This window comes from Mirounga leonina, unplaced genomic scaffold, assembly GCF_011800145.1.
Source record: "Mirounga leonina isolate KUSES-001 unplaced genomic scaffold, KU_Mleo_1.0 Mir_114, whole genome shotgun sequence".
Classification (NCBI taxonomy): Eukaryota; Metazoa; Chordata; class Mammalia; order Carnivora; family Phocidae; genus Mirounga; species Mirounga leonina.
The window spans coordinates 28,763,469-28,787,314 of NW_023270265.1; the positions used below are offsets into that span (position 1 = coordinate 28,763,469).

A 23,846-nucleotide genomic window follows, 5' to 3' on the forward strand; every position below is an offset into this window, starting at 1 on the left:
GATCCCAAGAGCAACGGGGGATCCCCACTACTGTTTTCACTGTATATCTTCTTGCTTCTTGGTTCCACGGCAGTTGCATTTTCAGGGAGTACACAACAGAGTGAGAAAACTAAAGCCCACTCCCTTTTCTAGCTAGAGGACCAGAAAGGGAAGTGTTGGGGAGATTAAGGAGATCAATAAAATGGTCCCATAAAGTTGGGTTTATCCTCAAGCTGCATATACATGATCTGAGCCTAATCAATGTTCCATAGGTTTTAAGAACTGAGATACAAGGTATGCCACTGCCCAGAAATTTCCTTAATTTGATAAAGGGCATTTATAAAAATCCCACAGCGAACATCATACTTAATAACAAAAAAACAAGTATTTTCTCCCTAAGACAAGGAATGAAGTGTGTCCACTTTCACCTCACCACTCATATTCAACACCATACTGCAAATCCTAGCTAATGCAATAAGACAAGAAAAAGAAATAAAAGGCATACGATTGGAAAGGACATAATGAAACTGTTTGTGACATAGTAAGAAATATACATTTGGTCTCTGTGCCCCTTCCCTCTAGCATATGACTCTTAAAACCCATGGAATCTCTGAAGTAATAAGGGTCTTTTTGTATGCTAATGAGATGATTGGTGGCTGAGGACACCTGGATAGTCTCAGGATGAGGTCTGGAACCAACCATGTGATTCGAGGGTTGGAACTTTCAGCCTCATCCCCCTGGTGTGAGTTTAAATGTAGGAATCAAACAAGATGGTAAATTCACACTGGTGGCTGGCTCCCCTATCGCACCCAAACTGAGATGGCACCAAAATTGACAGATCTGTAAAAACTGTGAAAATCCTGAGGATATGTGTGTGTGCACATGTGTGCATGTGAGTTGGCAAACAGGGAGCGATGGAGCCCAGACAGTGACACTACAGACTTTCCTCCTTTTGGTGCATCCTTCACCTTTTCCCAATGCTGGGCTTCTGCCTCTCCCTCTGCGTATACATATTAGCCAAGGAGCTGATACCTTCAGTGAAATACAAATTCATAGAGAAAAGTAATGAGTTATAGGAGGGATAAGATAACAGATTAAATGCATCAGATGAAAAGATAATTTAAATAAATATACATCCTCAAAAAGAAAAGAGTTCATATTGGTTATATCATGGGTTCTTGATTTGGGCACTACTGACATTTTGGGCCAGACAGTTCTATGTTGTGGTGGGATGGGGCTGTCCTGTGCATTGTGGTAAGTTTAGGAGCATCCCTGGCTTCTACCAGTTGGATTCCAGAAGCACCACCCTGAGATGTAAAAACCTAAAGTGTCTCCAGATATTGCCAAATGTCCCCAGGGGGGACAAAATCTCCCAACTGGGTTAAAGCAGGATAATAAATCATGAAGAACCAATTCAAAATACTATGGAAAATACAATGGTTGAAGTAAATAACTTAATAAATGGGTTATATAACAATAGGGATCTAGGCTGAGAATGATTTCACTGAAAATCACGTAGAGGAACCCTTCTAGAAGGTATTAGGAAGGGATAAACATGAAAATATGAAAGCAGACCTAGAAGATAAAAGTGTAAGTATAATATCTGTTTACAAGAATACAAGAAGAGGGGTACCTGCCTGGCTCAGTCTGTTAAGCATCTGTGTTCGGCTCAGGTCATGATCCCAGGGTCCTGTGACTGAGTCCTGCATTGAGCTCCCTGCTCAGCGGGGAGTCGGCTTCTCCCTCTCCCCATCTCCCCTACTCGTGCTCTCTCTCTCAAATAAATAAATAAGAATCTTTTTTAAAAAACCAAGAATATAAGAAGGGGAAAAATAGAAGGGAGAAAATATTTGTAGATATAATGCTTCTAAGTTCCTAGAATTAAAAAAAAAAAAAATCTCAGATTGAATGGGTGCATAAAGGGCCAATCAGGATAGACATGAAAAATCTAATCCTAGATGTATTAGAGTAAAATGAAAGAACACTGAAGAGAAAGAGAAACATCCAGAGAGAAAGGGTAGCTCTCCTGTAAAGGAAAAAGATACAGATTGATACCTGACTTCTTAAAACATCCTAAGAAGAGAGTAGGAGGATGGGAGTAGGAATTAGAAAGGAAGGGGGAAAAGAGAAACAAAAATTAAAAGTAGGCCTTGCAGTTACTCAGTATACTTATCTCTTCTGTGGTGTAACAGGAAAACCACTCTATTTGTCTGAAGTACCAACGCAGACTTTTTGGAACTTAAGAAACAAAGGTAGGTGAAAGGTGGACCCTACAGAGGGAAAGGAGGTGGCTGTACTTTTGTGAGTCCCAGTATGTGGGCTTCAGCTGTAGAGGTAGATCTAGTTCTTAGGATCTGATTCTCGAGACTAATATATATGCATCAGATGTTAATATACTATTTGTAAAGGCGTAAAACCACCTTCCAGGGGATAATAAACATGCCTGAGCTTGTTATTCATGGCTTCTCTCATCTAAGTGCTCAATTATTTACCAATTATCAAGTTATTTAGTAAATATTGAATCAGAAAAATTAGTTCAATGATCCTAAGGAAAAGGACAAATTCTCCCCACCTCATGAGTGTGCACATGAGATTCAGGTTCTCTCTCTATTGATCAGTGCTGGGTAAATGCTAAGCAAATCTTCTTAAAACAAACAAACAAAAAAAGGCGCCTGGCTGGCTTAGTTGATGGAGCATGCAACTCTTGATCTTGGGGTTGTGAGTTTGAGCCCCCACATTAGGTATAGAGATTACTTAAAAAAATAAAATAAAATCTAAAAAAAAAATGCTAACCAATTCTTAGTCATCTTCCACTACCCCTTACTCCTACCATGTTTCATAATCTTTATTTATTTAAAAAAATTTTTTAAAGATTTTTATTTATTTATTTGACAGAGACATGGGGAGACAGGGAACACAAGCAGGGGGGAGTGGGAGAGGGAGAAGCAGGCCTCCCACGGAGCAGGGAGCCCAATGCGGGGCTCGATCCCAGGACCCTGGGATCATGACCTGAGCCGAAGGCAGATGCTTAACCACTGAGCCACCCAGGCGCCCCCATAATCTTACTTTAGATATCTAGTTAGATTAGCTTCATATTCCCGTCTTGAGATCACCTTGAACATCATAACTGGACTCTACATTTACAGAACAGCTTTTATGGTGAAGGAAAAATAACCAACAGCTATTTATTATGTGTTAGGTATCATATATACATTATCTCATTTAATCCTTACACAACTCTGTGAGGTAGGTACTATTATTATCCCTATTTTAGAAATTGGGCAACTTGAGTTAAGTAATTTGATCCAGGTCATTCAGCTACTCAACAGGGTTGAAAGAAACTGGTAGGACTTAAAAAACAGCAACAGGAATAACTGTGCTAGATCTTCCCAACTCCCCAGGCTCACTTTTCTTGTCTGCACCCATCCCTAGAATTTTGAGATTCAAATGAAATAAAATATCAGCAAGGTTTTATAACCTATGAAGCATATTCCAAAATGGCACATACTATTTATAAAAATATACAATTAAAACGCAGTTTATTTGTAATAAAGGATAACATAGCACGAATACAGAATGTACACATTTCACAATGACAAAACTTAGGTACTTAAAAACTTTTTATTGAATTATAACATACATACTGTAGAGCTCACAAAACTTACGCGTGTAGCTTAATTTTTACGAAGGTAAAAGCTGCAAAAAAATAAAAAGTCACCACCACCCAGATGATAATATAAAACATTACCAGTATCTCAGAAGCCACCTTCAGGCTATGGGATATGCTTTTGAGTTAGAGACCTGGATTCGAATTTTGACACTTTCACTTTCTTCTTGCGTGACTTTGGCAAGTTGTTTAACCTCTTTGGGTTTCGGTTGAGCCACCTGTAAAGAGAGGATAATAATGCCTTATAAGATTGGTGAATTAAAGGAGGTCATAAAATGTAAAATGTCTCACAGTGCCTAAAAGCGGGTCCGCAGTGAACGGCAATTATTACAGTCAAATGTTACAGGCGATCGCCACCTCCCACTTCCTGCCTTTCTGTCACTCACTTTTTGAAACTTGCTCTTCCTCCTATTCTTTTTCTCCTTCTTTCTCGCCCCTCCTACTGCCGTATATGGCCTTCCCAAGGTGTCGTAAAACTCTCCTCCCCGCCCTCCATGTGGCGAAAACGCAATCACGCTTGACGGCGCGAGGTGGCTCAGCCGCAAGATGGCGGCGCTGGCGGAGGAGCAGACGGAGGTGGCGGTCAAGTTAGAGCCAGAGGGACCGCCGACGCTGCTACCTCCGCAGGCGGGGGACGGCGCTGGCGAGGGTGGCGGCGGCACTACCAACAACGGCCCCAACGGCGGCGGCGGGAACGTTGCGACGGCGTCGTCGTCGGCCGGCGGGGATGGTGGGACCCCCAAGCCCTCGGCGGCTGTCTCCGCCGTTGCTCCGGCGGGGGCGGCCCCGGTGCCCGCCGCTGCTCCGGAGGCCGGCGTTCCCCACGACCGACAGACTCTGCTGGCCGTGCTGCAGTTCCTGCGGCAGAGCAACCTCCGCGAGGCCGAAGAGGCGCTGCGCCGTGAGGCCCGGCTGCTGGAGGAGGCAGTGGCGGGCACCGGAGCCCCGGGAGAGGCGGACGGCGCCGGTACAGAGGCGGCTAGCGCGCTTCTCAGCCGGGTCACAGCCTCGGCCCCCGGCCCCGCGGCCCCTGACCCTCCGGGCACCGGCGCTTCGGGGGCCGCCGCCGTCTCGGGCTTAGCGACAGGTCCTGCGGCTCCGGGGAAAGGTGAGCCGCGGAGTCCCGGGGAGGCAGGGCACTAAGAGGAGCAAGCCGGGAAGGCAGAGGCTGGCAGGCCTGCACCTCTGCGGGCTTGTTTTGAATTTCCTGGGCCCGCCTCTAGGGCCACATGCCCGCCCCTTTCTCTAGTGCGCCGGCTGCGCAGTCAAGCCCTCTTCCAAGCTGTCAGTTCCAGTGAGAGTCTGAGGAGAGCTGTTGAGCAGAGGGATGTCTGGGGAGGGTGGGCGCCGAGAGGCGGGGACCTTCAGGCTTTTGGTCCCTTTCTTCTTTTTTGGGTTCTTGAGCCTTGGCAGGTCTGCATTAACACTAACAATATTTATACAGTCTGTCACTTCAGACTTAGTGAATCAGATCATGTAGAGGCGGAGTCTAGGAATCTCCATTTTTGAATATATGCTTCCAAGTGGTATTGACGTATGGCAAAGGTTGAGAATCATTCATTTAGGAATAGGCTTTGGACAGACCTGGGTTCAGAATCTGTCTCTGTTGCTTTTACTTGTGTGATGCTAATTCTTCCTGAGAATAAGTGTTCCCCCCTCTATTAAATGGGTTATTGTGAGGCTCAGATATAATATATATAAAATGCCTGGTACTGATAAATTTATGCCCAGCACCTAACACTTAACACCTGAGACCTCCTTCCCCAGCCTTTTCCTAGCAACTGTAATTGCAAAGTCCATGCAGTAAAATTCATACACAATATGAGGTCTCAAAGGTGATCCTGAGCTGATAATAAACGTTTATTGAATTAAGTTGTCTAGTGCAGAGCCTCTAGCCAAATTAATCTGTATTTATGAGACCTAATCTTTGCAGCATTGCCAGAAGTGAAGTATGAATATGTAGCATTGTATCCCGCAAATAGAAATGTGCAAAAATATGACTGAGAGGAATCTTTTCTGAATGCTGAACTTTGTGAATGAACTATAAGATGGATGAATTATGTTGGTTATTTTTCTGTAATCTCTCATCTCTTCAGAAACTTGACCTATCATAACTCAGAAACCAGTAAGAAGGAAAAGAGGCCATCAGAGTAACCAAAAGAACTTAAAACATTTGTGCAGTGAAGAGCACAGCAGTATTATAATTGCAACTTAAAATTTTCCAACAAACTGATTAGATTGACAGGTTATCATTGTTTGGTATTGCAATATTACAAATAAATACTCATGTTTTCTGCCTTGGAATGATGTTTATAGAAATTATTTTAAGCATATAAATTGAGTTATCTTTTGGAAACAAGGCTCCGCCTTCCCACCCTTAAAATGCTTGCATTTTATAAGGAGTGATAGATGTACACATATCCTACAGGGTAGGATGTGTTATAGGAAAGTTACAAAATACCTAGGTAGCTCAGAGAGCTGGGAATCTTCCTTCAGGACTTGGCTTGGTGGTGGTGGGTGCCATTTACATTGAGCCTTGAGAGAAGATTAATATAGTTGTTTGATTTGCACATACCATGTTTTACGAATTTTGCCTTTGAGGTAGCTGCAGGAAAAATATTGAACCTTTTTGTTACTGATTTGAAAATTTTATTTTAAGATATGAACAAGCTGAAGGAGTTTGGGATAGGTGACTGAAACAAAGTGAAAATCCCATTGAAAGAGTGTATGATTGTGTTGGGGAAGAGACTTTGAGAGGAGAGGGACAAACATCTGAGAAGCAGTTTACCTCTGGACCTTAGCAAAGCAGCCTTAGTCACTTGGTATGTATCAGTCATTTTTTGAAGGTTGTTCTTCATTTTTTAAACAGTTGGAAGTGTAGCTGTAGAAGACCAGCCGGATGTCAGTGCTGTGCTGTCAGCCTACAACCAACAAGGGGACCCCACAATGTATGAAGAATACTATAGTGGACTGAAACACTTCATTGAATGTTCCTTGGACTGCCATCGGGCAGAGTTATCCCAACTGTTTTATCCTCTGTTTGTACACATGTACTTGGAACTAGTCTACAATCAACATGAGAATGAAGCAAAATCATTTTTTGAGAAGTATGTGAATTTTATATATATTATATATATAGCACATATATATAATGTATATACACATCTGTAACCACACAAATGTAAGATTGTAACTGAAAAAGTATTTCATGAAGGAGAGGTACCTGGTGCTAGGAGAACCTAAAAAGAGGGAGTTTGATCTAGTTGGAGAAGTCAGGGAAGGCTCCTAGAGGAAGTGATACTTGAGGTAAGATCAGAAGATTGGGTAGGAGCTAACCAGATGAAGAGAAGAGGGAAAAGCATGTGTGACACCTCTGGTGGGAGGGGTCATGGTAGGTACAGAGATGAAAGAAGGCCAGTGTGGATGGAGCAGAGTACAGGGTCGAAGCTGGGCTGGAACAGGCAGGTTCTTGGGTCATGTTGAGGGTCTTTGTTTATCCTGAGAGCAGTAGTGGGTTGTATTGGGTAGTATTAGATTTGGCTGAGATTCCCTGAAAACTCCAATAATAATGGCATAAATAAAATAAAAGTTTATTTTTTGTTTTTAATCCTAAGAGCAGTAGGAAGCTGTGTTAGGATTAGATTAGACTGAGAGTGACTGAAAACCCAAACAATAGAGGCTTAAATACGATAAAAGTTTATTTCTCTCTCATAAAGGTTAGGCAGTCCAGGACTGGTATAGAGTCTTTGATTACCAGGGACCTAGGCTCTCTCCATCTTGATGCTCTTCCATCCTTGTCATGCAGCTTCCTCCTGTGGCACAAGATGGCTCTTTGGCTCTGTGCAGTCACATCAGTGTTATAGTCAGCTGGGAGGGCATACATCCTTCCTCGAAGTTGCACACAACTCTTCCTTTTTTTATGTCGTTAGGCAACGGCTACAATTACCTACAAGGGAGGTAGAAAGTATGGCCTTTGCCTAGGTGTTCATGTGCTCAGCTAATATTCAGATATTCTGTTGTGAAGGAAGAAAGAAAAAATGGATGTTTGGGGACAGTGAGGTGTCTCTGCTATAGAAGCCATCGAAGGACCATGTCATTATTAGATTTGCATTAAAAAAAATTTTTTTTAAAGTAATCTCTTCACTCAGCCTGGGGCTGGAACTCACAACCCCGAGATCAAGAGTTGCACGCTCTACCACCTGAGCCAGCCAGGCGCCCCGATTTGCATTTTGAAAGGACCTTTATGCAGTTGGGAAAATAGATGGTGGTGAGGGGGAACAGAGTGACTTTAGAGTGACCAGTTTGGGAGGTTATTGTAGTGGTTCTCAACTGGGGGTAATATTATTCCTGCTTCCCGTTGGCTATTTGAAACTGCGTGGAGGTGTTTTGGTTGTCATAATGGCTAGGGTGGGGAAGAGCAGGTGGCTTAGGGATGCCAAATGTTCTAATATGTGCAGGTAGTGCTACTTAGCAAAGAATTGTTCTGCCCCAAAATGTTCTGTTGAGAAACACTAGACTAGGGTACAGTAGTGTTTGTGAAGGTAAGTAGACATATTGGTGAGGCAGTTGGTGATGGATTGGATATGGAAGTCAGGGAAATGAAGGTATTATTGATAACCCCTAGGTTTCTGGCTCCCCCATCGGGATGGAGGAGTACCCTTCACTAAGATAGAAAACCCTGGAAGAGGACCTGGTTTGTCAGGTTGTGGAGTAATCTTGGCTTCGGATTTGAATATGCCTTTGACTCATTTAAGAGATACCAAGTTGATAGATGAATGATATATAAGGCTCTGGAGCTCTGAGGAGATGTAGGGACTGGAGCCATAAATTGGAGTTGTGTGTAATATTGATGGATATGGATGAGATTGTCTGGGGTGGGGGTGGGGGTTATGAAATAAGTCAATGAGAGGCCTAGACCTGGGCCTTGAGGAACACTAACATTTGGAATAGAAGAGATAGAAAATGAGTAGAAAGGATGGCCACGTAGAAGAGGTATGTAAGGAGAGGTCAGAGAAGTAGGAAGAAAACCAGGAGGGTATTGAGTTATAGAAGCCAAAGAAAGGAGAGGTTAAAAAGGAGGTGGTACTTAACAGTTTGAATGAGAGCATTTTAGTACAAGCAATAGACCCAAAAGCTGGCATTTGTCAGATAACACAAGTAGTGGTAATACAGGAATAATAGAACTCGGGACACTTAGCTTCTATGCCATTATATCCATTCATTATTGTATGATACCTAATAGAAGGTTTATAAAGCAAATGTTCTGTAGCTCAGCATTTTTGAAAAAATTAACAAAGGCTGATGATGACAGAACTTCTACTCTAACCTAATTTTTCTTATAGTATTGTCAACAAAAAACCTCTTTCTCTCCCAGTCTCATGGGATAGCCATTTCTTCACATAGGAAGCTAGAATATCCTGGGGGACTCTGTCTCCTTGTTATGGACAATCTCAGCCCTTGCCCAGACACCATGCTCAGATGAGGTTATGGGCAGTGACTGATGTGAACACCAGGAGGCTGAGATTTCTAATTTCACTGAAATCTTGGACAGAAACAAATCTTGTCTTGATGAGTCATAAAAGGGTAACAGGGGTAGCAGTTTAGGCATCTGTTGGCTGTGTATCAGAGCTAGAGCCTAGTATCTTATGTTTAGTCATTGTTCCCTAAATGTTTTTGCATTGTTTGCTGCTCTTAGTGAGTGCCAAATATATGATCTTTAATTTTACTTTATTAGGAAAATTAAGATTTATAGAAACAAAAGTACATTTAAATTTACTAATTTTCACCAAGGCTGAAAGCTTTACTTAATTACCTTTGGTAATGGTGAGTAAATGGAAGTGTTCATTCTTTGGTATCAACATTTGTTTGTCCTTTAGTCATATTATTTTACTGATGTTTAATAAATATGTCTGGTATTAAGAATATAAGAAGTCATTGAAAATGATGGGTTTTATGAGAATGCCATGTATTGATTATTGTTAAGAGGCTGGGTGATAGGTTCATTGAGTTAATTATACTAGTTTCTACTTTTGTATATGTTTGAAACTTTCCATAATAAAAAGTTTTTAAAAGTGGGTTTTGAGAGAACATAAAATTTAGTAAAGCAGAAGTTCTAATTCAAATGTCTACCAGTGGTGGACATCTTTCATTCACTTATGGTATTTATTTCAAATTCTCTTAAAATGTTAATGATACATTTCATTAGAGAATTAAATTTTTAAATTTCAGGATGAATTCAGAAACTGAATTGTAATAATTTTGAAATGAGTTACTTCTGATCCTGTAGCTTAGTCCAGGATTATTCAGACTGCTACGTTGAAAATATTCTGGGATGTTTATAAATATATGGGGGAGAGCAGATCCCTTAATGATTACATTGAAAAATGACTTTTTAAAATCACTGAAACAGGTTCCATGGAGATCAGGAATGTTATTACCAGGATGACCTACGAGTATTATCTAGTCTTACCAAAAAGGAACACATGAAAGGGAATGAGACCATGTTGGATTTTCGAACAAGTAAATTTGTTCTGCGTATTTCCCGTGACTCGTACCAACTCTTGAAGAGGCATCTTCAGGAGAAACAGAACAATCAGATATGGAACATAGTTCAGGAGCACCTCTACATTGACATCTTTGATGGGATGCCGCGTAGTAAGCAACAGATAGATGCGATGGTGGGAAGTTTGGCAGGAGAGGCTAAACGAGAGGCAAACAAATCAAAGGTATGGGAATAAACCTAAGAACTATATAATGCAGATTATGAAAAACTGTAGCATTTCCATCTACATAATTTACACATTTTTCTTATAGCTAGTTTGGGAATAACCGTACCCTGTATACTAAGTTTCATGTTCTAAGGATGATGTGTAAATTAGTGAGAATTTGGGAATGGTTGCATTTAACAGAACCCTGACTACAGTGACTGAAACAAATAAGGGATTTTGCATACATGTATAATGAATTGCAAAGGAAAGCCCTCTTGCTCTGGCATAAGGGCTCCACAATGCCATCAAGGGGCCTAGCTCCTTCTAGTTTCTCCTCCATCATCTTTAGAATGTGGCTTTCTTCTTTGTGCTCCCAAATGGCTGTTGTAGCTCCAGCATTGCACCTGCATTCCAGGAAGGCAGAAGGGGGAGGACAAAAGGCATATCCCCGCTAAATCTCTTTCTTATCAGGAAAACAGTATTTTTTTCCTAAAACCCTACCCAGTATATTTGTGTGTACATCTGTTGGCCAGAATGACATTATATGGCTATTCCCAGCTGCAAGGGAGTCTGGGAATAGAAATGATTTAACTGAGCATATTGCAGCTCCAACAAAATCAGGGTTCTGTTAGTAAGGAAGAAGGGGAGATTGGCTATTGGGTAGACAAGTACAGAATCTGCTTCAGGGTATAAATTACTATATTGTAATTGTGAGTCATCCTATCAAGATATGAAAAGGATGTATTGATGAATGAAATATTAATTTTGAAATTGTTGGCTCTTTTGACTTGTAGGTATTTTTTGGTTTATTAAAAGAGCCAGAAATTGAGGTGCCTTTGGATGATGAAGATGAAGAAGGAGAAAATGAAGAAGGAAAACCTAAAAAGAAGAAGCCTAAAAAAGATAGCATTGGATCCAAAAGCAAAAAACAAGATCCCAATGCTCCACCTCAAAACAGGTGAGGGAAAAACTTCAGGAACATGTGTGGAGGTTTAGGATGAACTGTTATTATAGAGAATTCAGTTTCTTAATAGAGTGATTTTCAGTCTGTTTTTCTTTCACAGAATCCCTCTTCCAGAGTTGAAAGATTCAGATAAGTTGGATAAGATAATGAATATGAAAGAAACCACCAAACGAGTACGCCTTGGGCCAGACTGTTTACCCTCCATTTGTTTCTATACATTCCTCAATGCTTACCAGGTTGGTAAGATAATTGTGCAATTTCTGCCTGGAGAGTCATGTAAAATGGTGACTTACCACTAAAAGAAACTTAGATGTGTTAACTAAGACGGAGTTTTCTTTTTTAAACTCTTGATGTAAATATAGCTTAAACACAGAAGTTAGGAAAGGATAATTGGAATTTGGAATAGATAGAAGGCAGTGTTGAAAAGACCTTTAGCAACTTGCAGGTGCCAGAATGTTGCTTATGCGTGTCCCTTGTTTTACTGATCAGAATTCCGCTAGCCTTTGAGGAGGAGGAAACTGTAGTTTATCTCTATTGAACTTGGCTTAAGTACTTATATGAACTTAATACTTTTTATTAAGGACTCTATATGTCTTTATAGATTGTAATAAGCTGCTGAGGATATATTTACTAAAGTACAAAAATGATTAACATTTTCTTCATATCGTGTGCTTTAAATTTGGAGGGCAAAAGGGGTGAATGGTGACATGTTCTCAAAGTAAATACTTTTGGGGCACCTGGGTGGCTCAGTTGGTTAAGCAACTGCCTTCAGCTCAGGTCATGATCCTGGAGTCCCAGGATCGAGTCCTGCATTGGCCTCCCTGCTCAGCGGGGAGTCTGCTTCTCCCTCTGACCCTCCCCCCTCTCGTGTGCTCTCTCTCTCATTCTCTCTCTCTCAAATAAATAAAATCTTAAAAAAAAAAGTAAATACTTTCAAACAGTGGGTTTCATAAGAGAATGAAATCTCTTCTATGAGAAAAAGAGTTATCATTATATAGTTTCTAAGATGTAATTTTCCCCCCAAGACCATATTGTGTAGTACAAAGTTCTTATTTTTTTATTGGCAGGGCCTCACTGCAGTGGATGTCACTGATGATTCTAGTTTGATTGCTGGAGGTTTTGCAGATTCAACTGTTAGAGTGTGGTCTGTGACACCCAAAAAGCTTCGTAGTGTTAAACAAGCAGCAGGTAACTGAGATGACCTGTGAAGATGTGAACTCGCCCTAGTTTACACCAATCTGGATTCCATGGAGTATACATAAGACATTGTGATCTCAGCAGAATTTCACTTGATTTTACTTTAACTCAAAATGCTAACATTCCCAAGCGAGAAGTACATTGGAGTGGCAGTCAGGAGACTGGGGCGCTAGACTGGTTTAACTTTTCTGGGCCTCAGTTTTCTCATCTGTAAAATGAGGGGATTGGGTTAGAAAACTCCGTAAGGTTAAAAATCTAATTTTATGACTGTTTGCCTGTGAATTTTTAAAAATGCCTTTAAAGTAAATAGTGGGAGAGTACATTCTGTTTTAGCTCTAAAAATGGCTTAAAAAGAACTAATTTTAGGATTTCACTTTAAAGAAAGTTTCTTGCTAAATGTATTATTTAAACAAGATAGTATATTTTCAAAAAATGTTTAATATTTCCATAGTTTTCATTTGGTAAAACATGATATAGTGAGTTGCTTTGAGTTTTAATCATAGTTCCGACACTGAGCAGCTATGTGCACTCTGGCAAATTGTTAATTATTCGGAACCTCAGTTTCCTATTCTGTACACTGGGATGGTTAGAGGCATCAGCACTGTGGGTGGTACGTAGGACTGTTCAGACGAGATCGGGCGCGTTCAGGGTGGTATGGCCGTAGATTGGTATGTAGGACTGTTCAAATGGTAGTTCTTCTTCTGAACCATGATGTAATTGCCTTGAAATATTCTAATGAATGTACTTTTTTTTTTTAAATGAATGTATTTTAAAAAATCAATATTTTTGGACCATTTTAGATCTTAGCCTCATAGACAAAGAATCAGATGATGTCTTAGAAAGAATAATGGATGAGAAAACCGCAAGTGAGTTGAAGATTTTGTATGGTCACAGCGGGCCTGTCTATGGAGCCAGCTTCAGTCCGGATAGGTAACATTCAATGAAAAATTAAATACTGCTGCATTATATTGAGATTATATATAAGTTAATTACTGGAAACATATTGGGAAAAATTCTGTTAGAAAAATCTCATGGATGCCTTTTTTTTTTTTTTTTTAAGATTTTATTTATTTATTTGAGACAGAGAGAATGAGAGAGAGCACATGAGAGGGGGGAGGGTCAGAGGGAGAAGCAGACTCCCCGCCGAGCAGAGAGCCTGATGCAGGACTTGATCCAGGGACTCCAGGATCATGACCTGAGCCGAAGGCAGTCGCTCAACCAACTGAGCCACCCAGGCGCCCTCATGGATGCCTCTTAATGCATTATCTTTTAGAATCTTGCCATTTGCTAATTCATCTTGGGGTACTGTTGTATAAGATAGCAACTTAATATATACCCAAATTTATAGAATCAAGATGCACAGCTTCAGGATTTGTTGGTTTTAAAAATTAGCTTTAGTTTTTGTATAACCCTGATAGGGGCCAAATTGCTTCTTTGGGTTCCTGCCTTGGGCTTGGGGCTACTGCTGTATTCCATCATCTCCAAATTCAGACAGATTTCTGATATTAAAGGCATGTTAGCTGTCAACTGAAGATTTTGTGTAATCAAAAGAATTAAGAGGATACTGAAAAGGGAATTTGAAACCCACAAGTAGGTATTTGCTTATTTTTCGTGATCTCTGACATTCTGTAGAAATTGGAGGGAATTTTATATTCATAATAACCATTTGTATCTTATGTGGATAATAGCTTTCAGTCCATCAACATTTTCATCTTTATGAAATCTTGAGAGTGAAACTTTAATAAGGTTTACCCAGATGATGCATTTTTACTTGAGGGAAACCTCTAATTTCAATGAAAACCGTAATAGTTTGAGTGGTTCAGCTTTTGTGTTTATCCCTGAAAAAGGTAAAATATTACCTACATGTCTATAGTGTTGTTTTTGGTCAAAAAGACATTTCCTTTTTTTTTTTTTTTTTAAAAAGATTTTATTTATTTGACAGAGACACAGCGAGAGAGGGAACACAAGCAGGGGGGAGTGGGAGAGGGAGAAGCAGGCCTCCTGCGGAGCAGAGAGCCCGATGCGGGGCTCCATCCCAGGACCCTGGGACCATGACCTGAGCTGAAGGCAGACGCTTAACGACTGAGCCACCCAGGCGCCCCAAAGACATTTCCTTTTAAATGCTTATGCAAGGGGCGCCTGGGTGGCTCAGTCGTTGGGCATTTGTCTTCGGCTCGGGTCATGATCCCGGGGTCCTGGAATCGAGCCCCGGATCGGGCTCCCTGCTCCACGGGAGGCCTGCTTCTCCCTCTCCCACTCCCCCTGCTTGTGTTCCCTCTTTCGCTGTCTCTCTCTCTGTCAAATAAATAAATAAAAAATCTTTAAAAAAAAAAATGCTTATGCACGCCAGAGATGAAAAGAGCCATTTCCATTTTAAAGTAAAAAAATTGTTGAGTTTTAAGTGATATATCACATTTCTTAGTTTTTCTCAATTGACCTTTTTGACAACTTTTTGTTGGTACCCTTTGGTATAATTTTTTATAAGAAGTGTGATTTTTCCAATATACTTTTAAAAATATCTAACCTCGGGGCGCTTGGGTGGCTCAGTTGGTTGAGTGTCTGCCTTCAGCTCAGATCATGATCCCAAGGTCCTGGGATGGAGCCTGCATCCAGCTTCTTGCTCAGTGGGGAGCCTGCTTCTCCCTCTCCCTCTCTGCCTGCCTCTCCCCCTGCTTGTGCGTGCTCTAATAGATAAAATTAAAAAAAAAAAACAACTAACTTCATTTAGTAGGTGCTCAGTAGATGTAGTGTTAGAGCTAACATTAGTTTGGTTAGTACTTTCAACTTTTGTTATCTACTGTGAATTCCATGTATAATGTAAAAGATGTAGCATGTCAAGTTAGCTATATTTATCATACTCAAATGTACAGAGAAACTGGACAGGTAACTAAGTTATTCTGGGAATCAAATATATTACATTCTCTTCTCTCAGGAACTACTTGCTTTCCTCTTCAGAGGATGGAACTGTTAGATTGTGGAGTCTTCAAACATTTACTTGCTTGGTGGGATATAAAGGACACAACTACCCAGTATGGGATACACAGTTTTCTCCATATGGATATTATTTTGTGTCAGGGGGCCACGATCGAGTAGCTCGGTAAGAACATTGTGATCTTACGACTGGCAGAATGGTTTCTTTTTGGGGAATTACAGCTCCAGCCAAACTCATTTCACTTCTATTATTTGGGATCTTTTTGAGAATGTCAGCATTTATAGCTCCTTATTTGTAAATGAATTTGGGGAGTATTACTATGTCTGCAATTATGTCCATATCGAGTCCTCCTTTTTTCCCCTCAAGCTATTTAACATGCTCCCAGCCCCTCCCACCAGCTAGATTTTCACTACCACTATAAGCACTGCTGGTGTTTTCCTGTGATCTCCTTAAAAGTTCAGGATGAGGTAACTCAGGTTCGAAACCAATTTTGTGGTGGCCAAAACTAGCGAAAAATACTTTTCTATGGGTTAGACTAGGAATTGGGGTAGGAAAGGCAGGTACATACAGAGAACTAGAGAATTAAAAAAACTTGTACTAGATCAACTTAGTTTTCCTTAAGAATGTTACTTTGTCTCAATCATTCCATTTTCTTTCCCTCAGGTAGCCAGTGAAGGGGGGACCTATTTGGAGCTAACATTTCACATGGGTGTTTCTGTATTTATTTTAGAATTTTGGCAGTTAACTATTACCTTTTTTTTTGTTTTGTTTTCAATGCCTTTTTAAAAAGGCTCTGGGCTACAGACCACTATCAGCCTTTAAGGATATTTGCTGGCCATCTTGCTGATGTGAATTGTACCAGATTCCATCCAAATTCTAATTATGTTGCTACGGGCTCTGCAGACAGAACTGTGCGGCTCTGGGATGTCCTGAATGGGAACTGTGTAAGAATATTCACTGGACACAAGGTATTTTATACCTTCATTATTACGGCACACAAGGTTGCTTTTGAGATAAAAATATTTTAAAAATTAACCAGTAACACATATTAAAAGAAATGATTCATTCCACTAAGCTTTAAAATTCTAGCTTTCTCTTTATTAGATATTTTTAATCCACTTTTGATTCTTTCCATGGACTTCTTTTCTAGGGACCAATTCATTCCTTGACATTTTCTCCCAATGGGAGATTCCTGGCTACAGGAGCAACGGATGGCAGAGTACTCCTTTGGGATATTGGACATGGTTTGATGGTTGGAGAATTAAAAGGCCACACTGATACAGTCTGTTCACTTAGGTTTAGTAGAGATGGTGAAATTTTGGCATCAGGTAAATGACTAGAAATGGCTTTGTGATAAAGGGTAAATGGTACGTTAAAATGAAACATTTAGTGTTGACTGTGTTAGGTTTTGCTTCTCTTAGCCATGATTCCAGAGTATCCCCTGACATGTGTTGACTTCTCAGGTTAAACTGCTTGATTTTTTCACCGGAAACAGTTAATATATAAAATAGATCTGACAAGAGGTCAGAATCTAAATATGGTAGATGCTACTAAAATGGTTTCCTTTGACTTCCCCTTAGGTTCAATGGATAATACAGTCCGGTTGTGGGATGCTGTCAAAGCATTTGAAGATTTAGAGACTGATGATTTTACTACAGCCACCGGGCATATAAATTTACCTGAGAATTCACAGGAGTTATTGTTGGGAACATATATGACCAAATCAACGCCAGTTGTACACCTCCATTTTACGCGAAGAAACTTGGTTCTAGCTGCAGGAGCTTATAGTCCGCAATAAATCGGTATTAAAGACCTTTTGGAAGCTACTGTTTGAAAAAGGGAGACTAAAAGCAAATACCTCAGTGATTAATATTTAAGCTACAAAGAATGTTTTGTCTATATGGATCTGGAAGGATGCTGCTTGGAAAATCTGAACAGGACAGTTCCACGTTTCTATAGCAACCACATTTAACTAATTTCCGTTAGTTGAATAAGAGGTATTATGTTCGTGGAGGGACATTTATGGTGCTCTGGATGTGTGGAAACTATGCATTTTCTGTTCAAATGCTATTTTAATTTATTATGTTTAGGAAAAAAAATCAGTTGACTTCAATAATCCATCCTGCTTCAAGATTCAAATCAAGTAATATAATACCATCTTGAATTTTAGCTGAAGAATTCTATGAGCATGTGTTTCTGCTGTAAAAATGTGGTTACTGTATGGCACTCAAGTACTATGTTAAATGATCCACTAACATTTTTGCTTGGCCCATGACTAGTGGAATGTTACTGGTAGGGTGAACTACAATTTCTTTCTAAGAACTAGATGAAGTACAACCATCTACTGACATCTGAATTTATACCTGTTGGATTCTGAGTGCACCCAACACTCTATAAGCCAGGTGAAGAAAATTTAGCTTCCATGTTCTACTTCAGCTAAAATAGCTACATACAACCTAGTACACTTGAAGTCAGACAGACATTTCAGTTGCTTACCTCCAGTACTGAGCCTTGCTTTGGGAAACTAAAAGATTTAGACCAAGTCACTGCCAGTTTTTTGCCTTCGTTGCATTTTGTACAGTTTTTATATTTTTGATATCTTGTAAATAAAGACAACCAGCTTTTCCAGGTTCATAATTTATTGTACAAATTGAGTATCACATGATGAGTTGACATTAGCTTCTCCAGGCATGGGAACTTAACAGATGAGGTACAGGTTAAAATTCTATAAACAAAGCAAAAATAGTTTAGACACAATTGTGTTCAACTCTACTTTTAAGGTATTCAGTAATTACTAGTATAGGACTATCCATGAACCCCCTCAAATTGAATGCAAATTCCTCAGATTCTGAGTCAGTAACCACCCCAAAATGAAGCATCTCTCAGCTTAATACAGTTTAACCTAACACTTCACCTTTAACAAAAGAGCTGCCAACAATTCAGCATGATCCTGAATGTATGCTACTGGAAAAGTCTAGTGTACAAAGTAACATTTTATTTTTTTTAAATTTTTTTAAAAGATTTTATTTATTTATTTGAGACAGAGAGAATGAGAGAGAGAGAGCACATGAGAGGGGGGAGTGTCAGAGGGAGAAGCAGGCACCCTGCCAAGCAGGGAGCCCGATGCGGGACTCGATCCAGGGACTCCAGGATCATGACCTGAGCCGAAGGCAGTCGCTTAACCAACTGAGCCACCCAGGCGCCCCCAAAGTAACATTTTAAACAGTAGTAAACATCTCAGATAAAATTTCTCCATTTTTATAATGGGGATACTACCACTCTCCCCAAAAGTTGGGAGGTACCTCATCCGGATAACTGGGCAAAAATTACCTGTTTGCCAGGAATAAGTCATGGACCACTGCATTCTGGGGTATGTAGTCTTAAGTCAATAGTTTTGAGATTGGAAAAGCTTTTAAGAGCAGAGGAAAAATTTTCTGTGGAGAGCTACAGTAAATAAAGATCTGGGTTTTGGGTTTTCTGCACATCATCTACTACCAAAACAAATATTTATTCACTCAAGCATGGGCAAATGGAGGTTGTGGTGCCCCATAAGAAGAAAATGAAATCTATGGGAATTTAAGGAAAATATAAAATTGCTTATATAAAAATTCGAGGCTAGCAAAAAATAAGATATACTTGAAATGTATTTAAAAGGTTGGTTAATAATTATTACATAAAGGGCTTATGTAAGAGAAATAAGGTCTTCACAAAGAGAAAGACTTAACTGTTAAATGAGAAAAACAGGGAATGTTAAGAAAAATACAAATGGTAAACAAATGGAAAAAATGTATAACTTCATTAAAAAGACATTTTCACTCATCAAATGAGCAAAGGTCAGAAACTGATTATTCAACATTGGCTAGGGCAAGAGAGACACCCTCTTACAAAGCTGGGTGCCCCATAACCTTTGGGGAAAGCACCTAAGCCTAAAACAATCATACAGACAACACATCATGCTCAAAAGTGTTCAATGCAATGTTATTTATATTTAAAAAATCCTAACAGGGAACAGATATAAATCATATATCCATAAATACTCATACATTCAAATAATAGAAAAAATATTTGTTAGAAGACAGTATTACAGTCATGACTCATAGCCACTGGAAACCAAACAAAAAATATTAAAAAAGCCAAACCAAAATGTTAAAAATTGTCAGGGTAACAGGATATGAACAATATTTTCCTCTTGTATGTAACTTTGCACAATGACAACAATTTACTTCTATGGTGAGGGAAAAAGCCCTAACAACAAAATGGCTGTTATAAACTTAAATGTCAATTCCTTACCATTTATGTTGCTTTCACAGCTGGTGTTTTTTTAGACCTTAACTTGAAGTATAAGATCATCAAAGCAATGCCTCCGTATGTGGCCAGTACACACTGAAAAAGAAAGGAGAAAGTAAACAAGAGCTTTTGCCACTTATATTATTCTAAAATATAACTGCTCAAAGGTATCATTAATACTTACATTCATTCTACCTGTGAGAGTATAAGAGTTGAAATATTTTTTGATACCAGTGAAATGGAATTGAGCATCAGTTTCTGGACCTGCCATGATTTCAATCTTAAAAAAAAGAAAGAAAGCAACAATAAATTGGTTTGGATGCAATTTAAAAGAAAATTAAGTTTTGTTTTTGTTTCAAATATTTTATCTTTTTAAGTAATCTCTACACCCAACATGGGGCTTGGAACACACAACCCGGAGATCAAGAGTCACATGCTCCACCAACTGAGCCAGCCAGGCACTTTTTTTTTTTTTTAAGTTTAAAAACCTGAAAAATCATTGCACATAGGTATTATGAGGTTTTTTTATATCTTGCCCAGCACAGAAGTAGCAAAGATGGTGGAAAAAGCCTTGCTGATAAGAGAAACTCAGAAAAGACTTTACCTTGGTTGCTATTGTATAACATTCCAAAATACATATCAAATCACTTAGCAAGGAAGAGAACACAGTAGTCTCTAAGCACCCCCCACCCCTTAACCCAACATTGCTTGGTATTTTTGTACTAGCATGTTACACTGTGCATGGACTCAATCAGTTTTAAGAGTAGTTGAAAGTTGGAGCTTGTGATGATACATTTCAAAGTTTCTAAAAAGGGTAACCACCAACTAAACAGCTCAACTTGCAACCCCTTTCACAATTTTTCTTGTGAAATAATTAAGGACCTCCATGGGAAGGAAGAGAAGGTATCATTTACTAAATGGAATTGATACTACCATTTTTTAAAAATTAGCATTATTTTAACAAAAGGGATGCACATCAGAATAAGAACTGGAAGATTATTTACACAGTTTAAAGAATTAATAAGAGCATGCTGGTTCAAGTTCTTAAAAATGGAGATCCTACCAAAATGTCATTATCAAAGCCTGTCAACTAGTTATAAAGAGCAGGATACCCACGGTCTAGGCTGCAGTGCGCTCAGCACCTAACCCCCACCCCCAGCATCCATCCATACTAGCTACTGGTGAAAGCTGGAATCCCTACTCCTCACAGCAAAATAGATAAAAGATTTAAATATAAATGGTAAAACCAAAGAATCCTGGAAAAAAACATGGACCAAAATTTTAATTACCTTAGGTAAGGGAAAATACAAAGGACAAAAACTAGAAGGGAAAACATAAAAATGATCAAAGAAATGTAAAATGAAGCTGATATTTAACCATCAGACTGGGAAAAATAGTAAGAATGTGGGAAAATAAGCATCTCTGCTGTTGCGTGAGTATAAACTGGTACAACTTTTCCTAAAGTGCAATTCTGGAATAGCTTCAAATTATAAAATTAGTATACCCTTTTATGTAGCTGGTTCACTTGTTCTCCAGGAATTTACCCTTATAAGAGATACCACAAAGGGAAACGTTATATGGTTCAAGAACAGTGACTGAAATGCTGTTTATGAAATAAACTGGAAAAACTGAAAGTCCATCTACATACAGAAGACTGATAAAATGATGGTTTCCATTTGAGGAAATACAATGTGCATAGATCCTTATGCACTGACATGGTGTCCCTGTGTAATGTTAAACAGTAAAAAAAAAAAAAAATTCTATTTCTGGACATTATATTACAGAGCACATAAGTGGTTCTCCAAGTCTGGTTCCTAGACCAGCAGCAATAGCATCACTGGAAGCTTGTTGGAAATGCAAAATCTCAGGCCTGACCTCAGGCCTATTCAATCAAAAACTCTGGGGCCCGGATAATCTGTTTTATTGGGCATTTCTGATGTAAGCTAAGGTTTGAAAGACACTGCAGTAATAGAAAACCAAATATTTGTTAGTAATTATATAGAAAAAAAAAAAAACAACTCGAAAAATATGCAGCAAAATTTTGGAGTTATAAGTACCTATATTTTACACAGGCATATATTTGTTATAATAAAAAATAACAAAGGCACATTCAAAAGTCACCAGAACAACACTTGAAAATTCGTATGTATGACCGCCTATCTACCACGACCGACGCCACGCCGAGTCGATTGGCAACATAGACGAGCCGGTCGAGGTCCGGTCGAGATTGGTAGGCAGTGGCAGTGACTCAGCTGGCTCTTGATGAAATGGAAGAGGGAGAGATCTGTGAGGAAGTCGTTGCTATGGAAACTGGCACTCCCCTATTTACCATTCAAAGGCCTTCAGAGGCGTTCACGTGCACAGAATTGGCAATGAAAATTTGGACAAATGACCTTAATTCTGAACAGTTGGAACAATGAAGGAAATCCAGACTCAGGGGCCTTGGCCTTTCCAGCTCAAGTAGGAAAATTTGCATTAAAATAAATCTTTATAATGTAGCTTTTATATTAACATTTCATTTTACTAGACTAGTTTCCCCCCCCTTCATCTTCATGATACACTTTTGGATTCTTACAGTATTAAGTGGGTTTCTAGGAGAAACCCTACATGTTAAAACAGGAGCTTAACTTAGTCAAATTATTAACTGATAACCCCACTACCTTATGGGTAACAAAAATTTTTAGGAGGATGTGGTGTCCAAATGAAACAATACTAAAGTGCTTTAAACTTCTCTCGACACAGTATGGGAGGAAGACTGTGATATTCCACAGAGGACTAATTCTGACTGCAGGGAAGGGCACGGTATAGGAACTGAAATTTAGTCTGGGTCTTGAAGACTCTTGTGAAGGTGAGATGGAGGCTGGAGTGGGGAGTAAAATGTTGCTGGTGAAATAAACAATGGGACAAAAACCTACAAGCCTTGGGGTCTGCACCCTTCAGCAAACTGCACATTACTTTTAGACAAAGATCAGGAACCCTTGTGCTAGAGCACCCTCTGTGGAATAACTCAAACTGAAACCTTATTCCCTTTCGAATCGTACAAAGTTTAGAAAGACCTAAGGAAAAAATTACCTAAGACTAATAATTGCACTGTTAAATGGTAGCCCGTGGAGAAGTCTAAGCATGGGGTCTTGCTCTTGTTTCTAATTAACCGGCCCACCGCTACTAAACATTAATGAAACCTTCCACGTCTTTCTTCACCTGTGAAAAAAGGCCCAAAGTGACCAAATGTCCTCGCTACGTTCTCATTTTCTTGAAACTGCTATTTTCCTGTCTGACTGGACATCTACCTGGAATGGTGAGATCACGAGATAAAAGGAGGCAAAGTCGAGAGGTACTCGGGTAACAGAAGCAGCGTCTTGCACTTCAAGGAGTATACAGCTCTCTGTTCTGGCTATCTCTTAGGAAAGGCCTTTCCGCTGATCGGACACAGACTGAAATCTAACCCGCTTACTGCGGGCCTGGCGAACCGCAGGGGCTGGGCCACACACACTCTCGCTTTGACAAAGGCTGCAGCGCAGCTAAAGAAGGCCTTGCTGGCCAGCTCCCTAAAGACAGCACAGTGGAAATAAACTGCTATAGGCATACAGAGGAAAAAAGGTTAATTTGGCCAGAAGCCCGAGTTTCATTCAATATTACGTCGCTGGGTGACCTTGGGGGACTCCCTTCGCTGAGGGCCCCTTTTTTCTCTATTGTAAAATACGATCTAAGGGCCTTCGGGAACTATGGGAGCCTCTGGGACCTCCTATCCGCCTCACCCCGAGGCTTCCCAGCCCAGTCCAAACCCTCGCGCCCTGGCTCTCGTTATCTCTAATTCCTTTTCCATTCTCCACTGTCCTCGCACCCCAAAGCGAAGACCTAGCGGTGTTCCTGAACCAGGAGCGGTCGGATTTTTATGCCAGCCCTGTAAAGCGGACGCGCGAGGCCTGAGCCCGGGTTCCCGTCCACACACCCACCTTGCAGAAGGCTCCAATTCCGCCGGTTGTGTCCTTCAACGTACGCAGCTACCCCGCAGTCGGCCGGAAGAAGCCGCCTCCCCCGCACGCTTTCAACGGGCCAGAACGATTCAGCCTTCAGCGTCGATTGGCTACGGCTCGAAGTCCCGCCCTTCCG

The 23,846-nt window shown here is 40.1% G+C and overlaps 2 protein-coding genes and 1 long non-coding RNA gene across 3 annotated transcripts; 1 reads left to right on the plus strand and 2 right to left on the minus strand.

The window, feature by feature from the left end:
* Positions 1-3,805: 3,805 nt before the first annotated feature.
* On the minus strand, positions 3,806-4,117 carry LOC118025773. Its single transcript, XR_004683386.1, has 2 exons — positions 4,033-4,117; positions 3,806-3,864 (listed from the first exon to the last, which is right to left on the minus strand). It is a non-coding gene; the product is annotated as an uncharacterized LOC118025773 (long non-coding RNA).
* TAF5 (TATA-box binding protein associated factor 5) lies at positions 4,074-18,072 on the plus strand. Its single transcript, XM_035028431.1, has 11 exons — positions 4,074-4,754; positions 6,516-6,753; positions 10,056-10,371; positions 11,148-11,311; positions 11,418-11,553; positions 12,385-12,505; positions 13,315-13,444; positions 15,447-15,611; positions 16,237-16,414; positions 16,597-16,774; positions 17,027-18,072. The coding sequence occupies exons 1-11, from the start codon at positions 4,193-4,195 to the stop codon at positions 17,242-17,244; spliced, it is 2,406 nt and encodes an 801-aa protein (XP_034884322.1). The 5' UTR covers positions 4,074-4,192; the 3' UTR covers positions 17,245-18,072.
* ATP5MD (ATP synthase membrane subunit DAPIT) lies at positions 18,068-23,783 on the minus strand. The gene is made up of 4 exons (XM_035028443.1): positions 23,690-23,783; positions 19,918-20,013; positions 19,737-19,829; positions 18,068-18,171 (listed from the first exon to the last, which is right to left on the minus strand). Exons 2-3 carry the CDS (start codon positions 20,002-20,004, stop codon positions 19,740-19,742), a joined length of 177 nt encoding a protein of 58 aa, XP_034884334.1. The 5' UTR covers positions 20,005-20,013; positions 23,690-23,783; the 3' UTR covers positions 18,068-18,171; positions 19,737-19,739.
* Between the last annotated feature and the right edge of the window lie 63 nt (positions 23,784-23,846).